A 14127-nucleotide genomic window follows, 5' to 3' on the forward strand; every position below is an offset into this window, starting at 1 on the left:
ATATCAAACGTTATTTTGGTGTATTAAAATGCATCGTTGTTTTAGAATTTCTGAGCGAAAGGGCTGGTAGACTAAGGTGCTTTTACCATAATGTAGGCTATAAAATCATCTACCTTGTCTGATTTGTGGAACTATTACCTACAACCCTTTGGAGGTGAATAAAGAATGTAATTGGGGAAGTTGATGTGGGCGATTGTATGGAGACTAGAGCTCATAGTGCTGTAGACGCCAGGCTGGCATTTCATTTAGCCTGGCTCGCTCTCGCGCATAATTTTCGTTGGTGCATGGAGGGCGGGACTTGAGGTTGTATGTATTCAAAATCTGCCGGCCGTTTTGCGAATTCCGTACCCAACCTTTAAACCCTATGGATTAAGAATGGGATGTGACTGAAGTTCATATGCGAGTCAAGGCAGGTGAACAAATACTTTTGGCAATATAGTGTAGGTCACAGATTGTAAAGAGTGAAAAAAAAAACACTAAAACCTTGGACAATAAGACTGACTGACCTCCAGAGGACATCATATACAGGATCTAAGCACAGTCCAAATCCTTGCAGGTCCTCTTGCTCTGAATCATTAAAGGTTCTGCAGCTGCCATCTACTTTGTTGATCAATAGACATTTAAAAGGAGGTGGCTCTGATGCTGAAGTTGGTACCAGACCTGCAGAGGATCAGAAAATATTTTTTCACTACAATAAATTGCTAACAGGGAAGGACACAAAAACCTTTGGAAAAGAAGTTAACAAAAGCCTGGAAATGCTCTCTAACAACATAAGGATTTGCAATGCTTTCCATGCATCACAGGAGTGTAAATCACAAGTTTCATTCAGAGATTCCTTAGGGGGTGTTCACACTAGGAGGTTTTTTCTCCGATTGCGGCTGGATGTTTTACATTATATACCTATGATACAGAGAGTTAAAAAAAAAAAAAAAAAAAAAAAAATGGTCCTGGGCGCTTTTTAAACCGCCGCCACCGGCGTTTTTTTCCACCTACCCTGGGTGGTTTTCAAGTTGAGAAATTTCTACTCTCCAAGAAAAAACACCCCACGTCAAGTGGTTTTTTGACAGCTGACCAATGAACGAGAGTTTTGCGTCATAGTGAAACTTTATTGAAAGTTCTTTTTTCAGAAAACAAAATGGCGACCAAAACAAAGAAAAAAGATGCCAGCCGAACAACTAGTTGTTCTTGTGAGTGAACACGTAGAGCTATAGAACATGACCAACAAGTTATACCATAACATTTACCATAAGGAGATTTTGGGCCATAATAATAAATATTCATTTTCAGTTTTCGTCCGCTCACCTGGCAAGCTAGGCTAACCAGTAGCAATGAACGTAACGGTACTTGTGCTCTAGAACTAGTCTGGTTTTCACCATACTAAACTCAATCTTTTAAGATTGAACATTAGTCTGGCGAGGCTGCTCTTTATTTCTACTGCACTTCGCGTCGCTAAAGTTTCGTTTTCGGTGCGTCACCGGCCAATAGCGTGCCAGGACTAAAGTATGGCCGTTTCTGATTGGAGCCAAAGGTTCTGGCAGTAAACAGCAAAAATAGATCTGCTGGTTTCCAGCCTGAGCTGCCGGGCGAAATTCAAATTCCCCGGAAGTTCAGGCAGGGTTCACCCAGCTTCCTCTAGAACAGGGGCCTGTACTACGAAGGGAGCTCAACCTACCCAAATGTAACCCAGGGTTACTTTGCTAAACCGGGGTTGACAAAACCTGGGTATCTTCATTGGTGCTAATCGGTACTACGACGCTGAGTAAGAAGTTGATTTGTTGAACTGGGGTTAACCTCATCGGAGTTGGTGAGCGTTCACATAAAATGGGCGGGTTGCAGCGCAAATCACCTCTTTTAATGATGACGCGATCACGCTATTTTACGCATAAGGAATGAGCAATGATTATAAAAAAGTTGCGAGGAATTAAAACCCACTTTACGATACATCAAATACGTCGGCAGCAAACAAAGCAAGACAAGGCTGTTGGCAACGTAGGCTATTGCAGATCGGATATATGAAAGTAAAGTTTTATTTCATGTTCCTTAAATAGCCTATGTGTTACGGAGGATTAATAGCCTGCGGAATGTCTGAAATGTGTTGAAATAAATACATTTTGAGTTCATAAGAGTCCTACAGATGCAACACAATTCATGCCATGTATATTAATAAATATTAATAAAGGATAATTGAATGTTTAGCCCCATTGACTGATTTAGTCTGCCTATCCTGTGAACATTTTAGATGCAACGGCAGTGCCGCTGGCAGCAGGTGAAAATGAAACTCAAGAACATTCAGAGGGTTTATAGGCCTAGTTATAGCTTGCATTAATATTTCTTAATTATGAAAATATGTTATATTGCCAATGCTTATAGCCTCCACTTTGCCTCGATCAGCTGAAATGCAACGAATTCCCTCGGCTGAGAATGTATAGGCTATCTTTCATAGAGAATATTATATGGAGAAAGATTCTGGCGGTCTTTAAAAACTCTCGCCTTGCGAAGAGGCGCTTACAAATTGCGTTCCAATAATGTATCTTCCAAGTAGCCTACGTCGACATTGTGGGGTGTGGTTAACCGCAAACCTCGGGTTAACCAAGATCATAACCTGCTCGGAGCAGGTTTGAGATGCAGCGTAAAATGCCATGGCAGCATACCTAGGTTAAAACCTATCCACCTTTCGTAGTACGGGTTAACCGGGAAGTTACGCCACACGTGATCAACTTACTCTCGAAGTTACCCAGCTAAGCCAGTAACCCCGCTTCATAGTACAGGCCCCAGCAGTTGTCATGGGAATTCAAATTAACGTTCCGTGCTGTTTTCGGGGAATAAAAAAAAAAACCTGTTGGCTTTTTATCTTTTAAAAAAACACCCAGGTCAAGTGTTTTCTGTAAAAACCTAGTGTGAACACCTCCTTACTGTTCCTTTTAACCATGACAATGAGAACACTTTAGCAGTCGGCTGATCTTTAGGCCATTTAAAAGCTTTAACTGTGAATGCTATATGCATAATTCACTATTAACAAGATTAGCATTTCTACACACAGTTGTCTTCTAAACACACTGTTTGTAGGGTAGTCTATTGTGGGGTAGGCTCATGTCATGGTCGCTGTCCCTTTACATGTCTGGGACTTGAAATTATGTTTCATGCTGTTTTTGTTAATGGCAACGCTGGACAGAGTTTTCCTACCATTGTAATAAATTACACATGCACTTGAGTCGTCACATTATCTTCACTCATTTTACAATTCCTACAGTACATTGTCAGTTGCAATGCTAATTATGCTGATGGCCTTTTGAAATAGCATAGGCTACTGATATTCACACAGATTTAACTTTATAGGTGGAATCATTTTATTATTGTATGGTTCTAGATGATCACATGTGGCAGCACAGCTGAACCCAAGCACAGCAAACAATTCTACAACATGTTAACATTTCCAGCCAAATAGCTGTACTGCGGAGGTAAGATGATAAAGCGAACTGAGAGACTTGTGTATTGTTTTAGCTGCTATCAGCTAAAGGCTACCTCTACCACTCCTTCGCTAGAAAATTACCACATTCTACCACTACTCTGATGGCGACTGGATAGCCAGAAGTCAAAGCTGATGTATTAACACTCAAATGTAGGGTGGACTGCAACAAGCCTGCATGCCACCATCTACAGTTTACGAGGACAGGAGAAAAAATGTATGTGGAGAAGATGTAAGCCTTGATGCAAGTCACACTGATGTGTCACATTCATGCAATTAGGTGGATGCATGGACATGTATCCATGCATTGTTACACTTCTATGCATAATTTTGTGGGGGGAGAAGTTGGTATTGATCTTTAGTATAATCTAGGCACATACCTAATTTGAGTTCAAGGAGAATTTCTGCCATTTTTCACATAGATCTCTGTTTCTCCAGGTCACAGAAAAAAAAACTGGTGCTACCTAGCTTGAGTTGCTGCAGCCCACAGCTAGAGCAGCTACATTGCTACTCTTTTGCCCCAGAGTGACCTCGGAGAGCAGAAATCTATGTTAAAAAATGGCCGGAATTCTCTTTTAAGTCAAGTGATTTTACAAGAAAGTGCTAGATAAAAGTTCATTTATTAAGACGCCATATGATGGTGGGGGAAGGAGGGTAATATTCTGAGACGCCTTGAAATAAGTCAAACTGTATAGGACCGAAAAATGGAGAAATAATATATAAAAATACACATTACCAATAATATGCTTGCTGGCAAAGACCTCAGAGGTGGAAAGAACATGAGAGTTGATGAGCGCCTCATCAATTCTAAGGAATGTCTGATCTCCACTGGCACCTATCCATGTTGCTTTACGGCCATACTTGGCCCCGATGTTGGGCATGGGAGAAGGCTTAGCATTCCAGTATGGTATGTCCAATATGGGCCGACCAAGTTGCCCTTTCTGTGAAGAGAGAAAGTTAAGTTTCTTGACCAAATCTGTAACAAAGTATTAGAACTATACTGATATTCCGTCTTGTCACAGTACTTGCACATAATTATGAGTAATTCAACATTCCCTTGGAATTCATTAACATTTTCGACAATTGGTCTTTTTGGCCCCCACCACCGACTTCAAGGCAGCGCTGCTTAAACCAACCATTCATGAACCAACATTTGAACCGTTTGGAGCATTTCAAAATAGTTGTTTTTCCCTGTGAGCCAGAGTGGGCATGTCATTCTCCCGTACAGAGGGGAGAAGGCGAAAAACCATGAGTTTTCCATCCAAATCAATGTGACGGTCTAGCTACGACCGCACAGGTCCGGTGCCCTGTCGGCACTCGTTTGTTCTACAGATCAGCCGTTGGCATACATACACCTACACACAATGCACACACTCATGAGCCATTGCTATTTGGTTAGTTATTTCATGCTATGTAAAAATGACACAAGACGGAGTTATTAGCTATGGTGGCATGTTTAGGATGCTTAAGACTTTTTCTTGGTTCCGGACGGGATTGGACTGTTCCATGAAGCGTAATTACTGTGGGGGATTTCGAGACGGTCCTAATAAAGCCGCGTCCATGTTCAGCCTTTTCATATGTAGCAAAGCCCACTATTTTATAATGTATCTGATTATATTTGCTAGTGGCATATGTAATATGTTTATGCTTGTGGCTCAGAGTCTGTCTTGTCTATTGTGCGTTAATTGATTGTTTAGTGTTTACCAGTGTATGTTGAATGGTGCTGGCTGCCGGGTATATGTACCCCTTTGTCTAGTCTGATGTTAGTCTTGTCTGGTCTATGTAATGTGAGAACTACAGCTCTGTATTTTGATTAAAGGCAAAAGTAGATTTTTCACACTGGTTATTGAATTCTTGCAAGATTATTATTGTGAACCTTTTCCCTTATTCACATTTTTCCCTGGGACTCTTTTGCTTGTTTCAATGCAAGCCTAATGATAAAATATTGTCCATCGTCAACTAATGCCTCCGCTCGTTCAGCCATACCCACAATCTTTGGTAACCAGGCTCGGTTCCATTACAATCAACTACTGCCATGAGTAAACACAACTAATCAACTACCATTATACTGCAGACATTGCCTAGCATTTTAAACATTTTCACAGGACAACAGTTCATATCGTTCTCCTGTTTATGCAGGCATGAAAACGGGTTAGGGGTGAAAAAGGTGAGAAGACTCTTCGAACCCCCCCGCCCCTCTGAAAAGGAAAACATAATTAAAAAAAAAAGGACAAAAATCTTCCAAAGTGTGAGGGACCCCCTTTCTTTCTTCCTCTTTCTCTCTCTCTGTGCTTGAAGTTATTACACATTTCTGATGATTTCATGGGCCTAATGGACACAGAATAAGGATAAGTCTGAATATCCGTGGACCAAACCAGGTAATCAATAAACTTGCTTGAGACACTCGCTATTTCAAACTAATATTATTATATAAAATAGGGTAGATAGGCTTTAATTTTTTATAATTGTTTTTAAACGTTTTAACATGCAGCCTAGGCTACTACAGATTGTGGTTTATATTGTGCTAGTGTGTTTAACCAACCAATAAAGTTATGTGAACGGTCTTCATATTACAGGTTAACCTGTAGGCTACCTATAGGCACAGACTAGGCTTCTGATCAGGGTCCTGCAACTCGACAATCAAATGTAAATTTACGTTACGCATGGCTTACGAACTCGTTATGATCCGGGTGTAACTGAAACTTGTCGCAAGTCACACACATAACTCAAACGGTTACGTGCGTTACGTGTGGTCTGAAGCAGTCGCAACTTTTTTTGGCTACGTTACGAATCATTTGCGAACCATTTGAGTTGTATATCTTTTGCGTAGGCTTTGCGTAACGTCTATGCGCAGTGTGCTTCGAGTAACAGGGCCCACGTTTCTTAAAGACAGCATTATCATGTCAATCAACTACGTCTCTGGACAATATGAGCATTTAATTCAACTGTCACACTAGCCTTTGATATACTGATAAAGTCTGCCTATTTGCTTCACCTATTGCCGATCTAGATGGTTCAAACTGCAGGTATTCTTCATCAAAATAACTTGTTATGTCTACATGTTTGTCTAATTTCGCTAACTTTCAGAACATTAGAGGAAAACATCCTGCTACGTTGCTACACTAGTCTCAGCGTCTTTTTCTAATAGAAGTTGAAAGTTTCAACTAGCCCACCTGTGAAATCCCTCGCCATCTCTCCTCGCCAGGATCACTATTCCACCTGACATCTCAGACGCATCTATCTGCGCTCACAACAGGGAGGCTATACTTGGCTTGCGCGTTCTGTTCGCGTTGCGTCTATGTCAACAATTAGCTTCCACTAATGTTTATTAAATGCATAGGGCAGGGGCTATTCACGCATCCCTTGCTGATCAGACACGTTTTAAATGCGGCTCTGGAAACACCTCAAGTTGCGTTAGCGTCTGCGCATGACTCAGTTATAAATTCAATTCACCTTGACCCCCCCCCTAAATATTTTCTCATCGGATCTGCACGAATCGTGTAAGTCACCTATTTTTTATTCAAAACGGCGAATTTCGCAGAAAGGTGAGGAGTTTTCATGCCTGTTATGCATCTCATTAACTTTTGTTTTGCATGCAACACCCATTGTTGATGACACACCCTTGGTTCAGTTCAAAACTGGTGGAAATGCTGGCTGGTTCACTAGATAGCAACACAGTTCAAAGAATTCCAAATTTAACTGGTTCAATAACGGGCTCACTGTTGGTAAAAAAAAAAAAGAAAAAGCCCTTAGTGACCTGTATAAATGGAGATCTATGTAAAAATTGTCGAATTTCTCATTTAACACTTGGTTAGATTTTATTTTTTGCAATTAGAGATGCACCGATTGCAATATTTTGGCCGATTCCGATTTCCGATTTTTCATAGAATTTGACCGGCTGATACCGATTTTAGCCAATTCCGATTTCATTTATTCTAACCACTTTACAGCACAAACAAAGAGTTATTTTCTATCTTTTCTTTAATACAACATAGTTAATATAGAAATGTAATCAAATTATCAATGGCTGGCCTAATAGAAATGCACTGTGGGAACACCTATGTTTTTCTTCTCACATCCAATATCCACTGTAAATATCTTCAGAATAGGCTACTGATAATTGTATTACTGGATAATTTGGTATGTAGGTGCTACATAGGCTGAGATGTTGGAAAATTACAAAAACTGATTTTGAGAAAACAGCCTTGAAACAAAGCCAATGACATGCAATTCTCAGTCTACACTCTTCTTTGAACTTTCGCGATTGCTTGCGGATACAAAGGAAGTGTCCACATTTGGATGGCATAACATCATGCAGGAGAAACACAGCTTCCAACGACACCACACATGATATGTTTTGTATCACGGTCGCGGTAGACAAAAAGTAATGAAATAAACCTCTAAATGTGTAAATCGGACTTTGTTGTTGTAGTAGTGCGAAAGAATACATGCTAAGGTGGCAAACCGAATAAAAATGTTTATTCCTGCCGTGTCTCGCCTTAAGTGCAGTATAACTATGCTATGTCACTGCTTGTTGACAGCGCTTGAGGTTCAGCTGTGGGCACGCAATTAGCGGCAGGGGCGGGCGGAGATGAGCGCTGTAACCTGAAGTGACAGCTTAGTAAATTCCACGCAATAAGGCACAGCTTTCGCTGCATAGACAAACTCAGTATTAGCGCTTTATCCAGCCCTGACTGTTGGCCTTTGCTAGCTTCATCAAACTTTGCTAAATATAAGTGATGTTGTTACAAGTACGTGCGGGTGCATTTGACCGGCATAAAATCGGCATGTCTCAGACTGACCGGCCGGTCGCCGGTCATGGCCGATCACGTGAAAATCGACCGATTCCGGTCACCAGCCGATCTATCGGTGCATCTCTATTTGCAATGTGAGCAAATATGCGTAAATATATTTTTTTAAACAAGAAAATGGTGGTTATTTTCAGGGGTGAATACTTTTGCATGGGACTTTAAAGTCAGTTGAACAAACATGGTGACGAGAATAAGCAGACTAATGTGCAATATCAACAATGAGTAACAGATCCATTGACAACTGTTGTAGGATACTATACCGAGAAGCTTCCAAAAGTGAAGACTTGTCCATCTGTGAGTAGTACAGCTGTGTGATTGCTGCCTGCAGTCACCTGTGCACTGGTACCTGGCAGAGCTTGTACTAGAGTGGGAGACCCTCTGAAATGATCAGAATAAGCAACGTTACACAGATAATCGTGTACAATACCTATCAACACATTACATTTTAAAACCCTTCATCTTTGCCAATGTAAGGATATCCGGGTACTTGTTATTTTTCTTATGGCAAAATATCATGGGGATTTTTAATAATCGCACCAGTTAAACTCTCACGGTGACAAAGAAGTCGGAAATGCAAATGTGTTGCCCTACACACTTCATCTTCGAGTGGGTTTTGTGCTCTTTGGTACTTTAAAACAGGGAGCTTTAATATTTTCTACATCAGCTAACTTGCAGCACAACTTGCAATAAGTACAGTAGTTAGCTTAGGTAATCTCCAGTATCATCTTATGTGCACTGCAAAAACTGCTTATCTAATAAAACCTAACCAAGTGTAATTAATCTTAAATCAAGATCAAAAATTCTATTGGAATTGTTTTTTAAATGAAACTTACCTAGCGCCTTCTCGTGAAATCATTTGACTTAATTGTAGTTTGACTTATTTTAAGACATCTCTTCCTGAAAACAAGGCTGCCATTGCGTTAAATAAACCTGTCTTAAAACAAGCAAATTTGGCTGCCAGTGCGTTAGGCAAATTTGTCTTGAAAAGACTCCTTAGCATAAGTTAAGTCTTACATTTTCTTGAATTAAGTCAAAATGATCTTTCGAGAGAGCGCTCGGTAAGCTTCTTCAAACTATACGGTAAATATAAGATTAATGACACTTGGTTAGATTTAATTTTGTGCAGTGTGGGCAGAGTTGACAGTGTTGGGTCGTTTTTGGAGTCTATTATCCCACTTAAGGCACACAAATTACTCTCTGCGTGCAGAAACTGTCAAGAGGTGATTTGCTTCTATGCACCGACTCGATTGGGTTACACAGGCTTTTCTGAATCACCAGAATGTTGAGAGTGATTATGTAACTTAATAAAAGAGAAAAGTCCGCTATACACCATGAGCTCCTGAGAGATAATTTAATGTTGTGACATTTCAGGCGTTAGCCCTTCCTCAGACATGTCAGACTAAAATACTTTTCTCTTTTATTCTTTTGACACCCAGTTCATCCAGCACCCAATTTTTAGAGATTGGATGTGTGTGTTTGCTTGTATCTGATTATGTAACTTAACCTCTATGTAGACATTCTGAAAAATCAAGGATGTTAAACAAACCATTCCAGCAATCAGATATAGATGCACAAATGCATGCTATCCTTCCTTGTTCTCTTCTATTTACCAACTATTACCTTGAGTTCACATCTCCATGCCCAAGCTGTCCATGTTGACCATAGCCAAATGTGTAAACATCCCCATTTTCCATTAGAACCACTGAAAAAAAAGTAGAGAAATCACCATCAAAATGTTTTTTTTTTTTCGTGAAATGAGTTCACGATATGAAACTGTAGACTGTGTACTGTCGAAATATGCAAAAACGTGAAATTCAACATGTTACCCCGGAAGTTTGTTTATTGTGGATTTTCTCAAAATAACGTTTTGATCTCGCTTTGAAGGGTCACAAATCTTAATTTAAAGAGTACAGTAGTTTTTCCAATCACTACTGGAAAAATTGTAGAGGAAACACTACAGCGTCATTCCACCTCAATTCAACAAATGCCTTCTGCTTGACCATCTCAGATTTGCTTCGAAATGTTACCAACTAAAGAGTAACCATTTAAACTAACTTAACCAAAATATTAGCTTGATATACCTAATACATCCAGTGAAAAACATTTTTGAACGTGGTACCCCCTTCTGATTTTTGGCACATTTGCGCCCTCATCTAAATCTGCAGCAAAGTTCAGATGGCATTATCTCAAAAAGTGTTCAAGCTAAGGCGACTCTTAAAAATATTTTCGTTTGCCGTAAGCCAACCGACTCTGTCAATTTAGGGCCGACTCAAATATTTATTTTCCCTTTTCGGTCCGACCAACTGCCGGTTGTAAACTTGCGTTAAAGCAACACTAAAGAGTTTTTCGTACCTTAAAATAATGTTTCCAAAATCATTTCAGCGGTTCATCAACTCGTAACAGGGTGACTGGCACTTCTGCTTTCACTTCGCTACAATCATTTTGAAGCGCCAAGGCTATAAGCCCCCCTTGTTGGACTGTCACAGAGACGGTTTATTACTAGGTAATGTTTGACTGTCCCGTTGGTTCCCCTGTGTCACCTGTTTCCCGGCATATGAGTGTGCGCACACAGAAAGAGAGTCCAGAATGAATTTAATCGAGTCAGTACCTTTCCGGAAATGTTGTTAAAGTGTTGTAATAGCGTTGCCCAGCTGCAGCAGAGACATTTCCGGAAAGGTACTGACTCGATTAAATTCATTCTGGACTCTCTATCCGACCACATAAAGACGTAAGGATACTTCGGTTTGGTTTTAGGGACCCTCTACTCACTACCACGTAAGTGTAATGTTGTTTGAAACAGTAGAAGAGGTATAAAAATAGCGTTTTGTAGCGGCGAAAGGACGTGCCCCAGTCACTTCCAGGCTAACGAGTTTTTGGCTAAAAACGGTAAAATCGAACACTCTCAAAACACATCCGAATGACATGATGTGATGTCAACTCAACGTATGTACTCCCAATCATCCCTAAATTGATCTAAAGTGCATTTTACTCCGGATAATTCCTTTAAGAGAGGAGAGGGGTTTAAAAAAAAGTGGTGCTCATTAAATACAGGAATTTTCAGCCATTTTTTAAGACACGTCTATCCATATTTGAAGAGCCATATCTCAGAAACTAAACAAGATACCAAGCTAACATTTCGGTTTTCTTCTAATGAGACATGAAGGAACATGTGCACCAAAAATCAGGAAAAACTGAGGACCATGGTGTCGGACCTGTTCCAACTGATATGGAATTGCCCCTAATAAAAATGATGTTGGAATGGAATCAATGCATTTCTTTTTTGATAGTCTGCATCAGTCTATGCTAGCAGCAAGTAGAATGGAGAAAAACATGAAATATTTAAATATCGCAAGTTATATTGTTATCGCAGTACTCAATAATGTTATCGCATATCGCATGTTTTCCTAATATCGTGCAGCCCTATAAGGATGCATCAAAGACGGAGGAGGAGGAGGGCATTTTTGATTAAATGTAATTGAGACCTAGTCTGATTCTTCTGCCAGTGTAGTGTTGAATGCAGTCCCATGACTGATAGTGGGGGAAACGAGGCTTTGGTAGTACATACAGTAAAGGACAAAAAACACAGATACAGTCAAAGTCAGACAATGTTTGCCTTACCGGAGTGGTGAAAGCCACAGCTGACCTGTGCAGCACGCAGCTCACAGTCAAAGCGCACAGCCCCAGGAGGGTAAGTTGTGATCTTACTGGCATCTTTGTCTCCTCGCTCACTGCTACCATCTAGGCAAGAAACACACAAATCAAAAAACAATATTAGCCTGACAACGTAGAAAGGCTACAGCAAAGGCTGCATTAGTCAAGCTGCCATTATTAGGGATGCACCAATCTAACTTTTTCAGTCTGATACCTATGGGCTTTGTGTATCGGTCAATACCCGATACCAATCCAATATCATTGTTAAAATATATCTGCATGCAGCAATAGCAGGCCTGAGCACCTGCGGTCCACAACCTGTGATATTTTCGGAATCCAACAACATGTGGTGTGAGTGTCAATACACATATCTGATATGTGTGCAATAGTTTTTTTCAAGTTTTATACATTGGAAACCCTCACTTCCTGTTGAGTGATGTTTTATACTGTGACGATGATACTTACTAGGTGACACTTCACCAAATATGTAGGCTGCAATAATGTGTCTTTGTGTCTGTGTGTGTTGTGACTAGTGACATCAATTAGAAAGTTTGGTAACACTTTCTATAATAACTATACACAATTCATCATCTATTAAGCCTTTGTTAACTATTAGTTAATGATTTGTTCATCATTCAGCGAAATTCAACTTCTGTTGTGTCATATTAGGCACACACGTTGTAAGGTATCTGAAAAAGTACTTCCGGGATTTTGAAAATCCCTGATAAAAGATGACAGAAGCTGTATTTCGCTGCGAAACTTGCTATAGAAGATCTTTGAAGACCAGTAACCACTCGGTAAGTTGCACATTTTAAAAAACAAACGTTAAGAGGTGTTTTAAGGACAGAATAGACCATGCCCGTAGCGAGCAATGCTGAAGCCATACAGAGAACATTCTACAGCAGCCAAATTGCAGAAACAGGATCAATCTTCGAGGTTTTGGGTGTCAAACACTCGTTTGCATCCTAGGCAATACAGAAAACGGGCTTAAAGTGTAAAATACCGAACTATTCCTTTAAAATAAGTCAAAGCCTTATAAAATAAAAAAAAAAGATCAAATGATTTTTCCAGAACACTAAGTAAGACTCTTCATAGTCAAAGTGATACCAAATCGAATTTTCTGTTCTTACTATAAGATTAATAATACTTGGTTAGATTTAAATTTTTGCAGTGTATAGAACACCGCTTCTGGAGGAATGGTCAAAAATTCCCATAAACACACTCCTAAACCTTGTGGAAGGCCTTCCCAGAAGAGTTGAAGCTGCTATAGCTACAGTAGAGGTCATATTAAACCCCATGGATTAAGAATGTCACTTAAATTCATACAGTATGCGAATCAAGGCAGGTGACTCAATACATTTGGCAATACACTGCACAGTCATAGAAAGGAAAACATTTTTGTCTTGGTTTTCATTAATTAGGAGAGGTTGTGCATAACCAAAGGCTATCATGAACATGAGGCATGGTTGTGCCCTCCTTCATACGAAAATCAAAGCCATTGAAGTTCAATTGGGGTTGTCAAAGAGGGCGCCATTTAGTCAAACGGACCATTTCAATACCCATCCGAAATATAAGGTTGTAATTGGGCTTGTAAAATTGCAATTGAGTTTAATTCTTATGAATCAAAGGTGAATATATACTATTGTAACATCAGAGAACACAGTACAATACTCGACCTATCCATTCTATGTCCTCTTTAAGATAAAAAAAATCTTGTAGCACTTTATAATAACCGTCGCCTATAAATGGTAAATTAACACTTTATTTAGCATAAATTTATACATAATATAACTGTTTAGAAATCACATAATGATAGTTAGTTAATTATTGTTAACTGTTATTAGGCTGCCTATAATAAGTAAATTGATAGTTTATTTAGTATAAATTAAGTTACTTACAAGCATATTTATTAACAGTTAACGTGCAGCTTGTAAGTGTTAACAAGCAGGCTGTAAATGGTGACAAAGACATTTCTTAGCTATTCTGCAGCCCCTCAATCTAAAGTGAGAACAATGTAACTAACAGTTAACAAGCCATTTCTTAGCTACTTGTAGTAAATTCTGCAGCCCCCCAATCTAAAGTGAGAACCATGTAACTAACAGTAAACCTAACGTTCTATCTTTAGATAACTAGATCGATTAAGCTGTGAGATATACACCTTCAAAATTGTTGCAATCTGTGGGCATTGAACTCGGGTCA

The 14127-nt window shown here is 39.6% G+C and overlaps 1 protein-coding gene across 17 annotated transcripts in view; it reads right to left on the reverse strand.

Moving 5' to 3' along the window:
- mycbp2 (MYC binding protein 2) overlaps positions 1 to 14127 on the reverse strand; it is a 306540-nt gene that overhangs the window by 217541 nt on the left and 74872 nt on the right. For all 17 annotated transcript variants that reach the window (XM_062533688.1, XM_062533704.1, XM_062533694.1 and 14 more), the window contains 5 exons: positions 11896 to 12015; positions 9898 to 9979; positions 8538 to 8655; positions 4203 to 4407; positions 507 to 660 (listed from right to left, as the gene is read on the reverse strand). In XM_062533688.1, coding sequence (XP_062389672.1) covers positions 507 to 660; positions 4203 to 4407; positions 8538 to 8655; positions 9898 to 9979; positions 11896 to 12015 — 679 coding nt within the window. The remainder of the gene's footprint in view (positions 1 to 506; positions 661 to 4202; positions 4408 to 8537; positions 8656 to 9897; positions 9980 to 11895; positions 12016 to 14127) is intronic.

This window comes from Sardina pilchardus, chromosome 4 (genome assembly GCF_963854185.1).
Source record: "Sardina pilchardus chromosome 4, fSarPil1.1, whole genome shotgun sequence".
NCBI classification, from domain to species: domain Eukaryota; kingdom Metazoa; phylum Chordata; class Actinopteri; order Clupeiformes; family Clupeidae; genus Sardina; species Sardina pilchardus.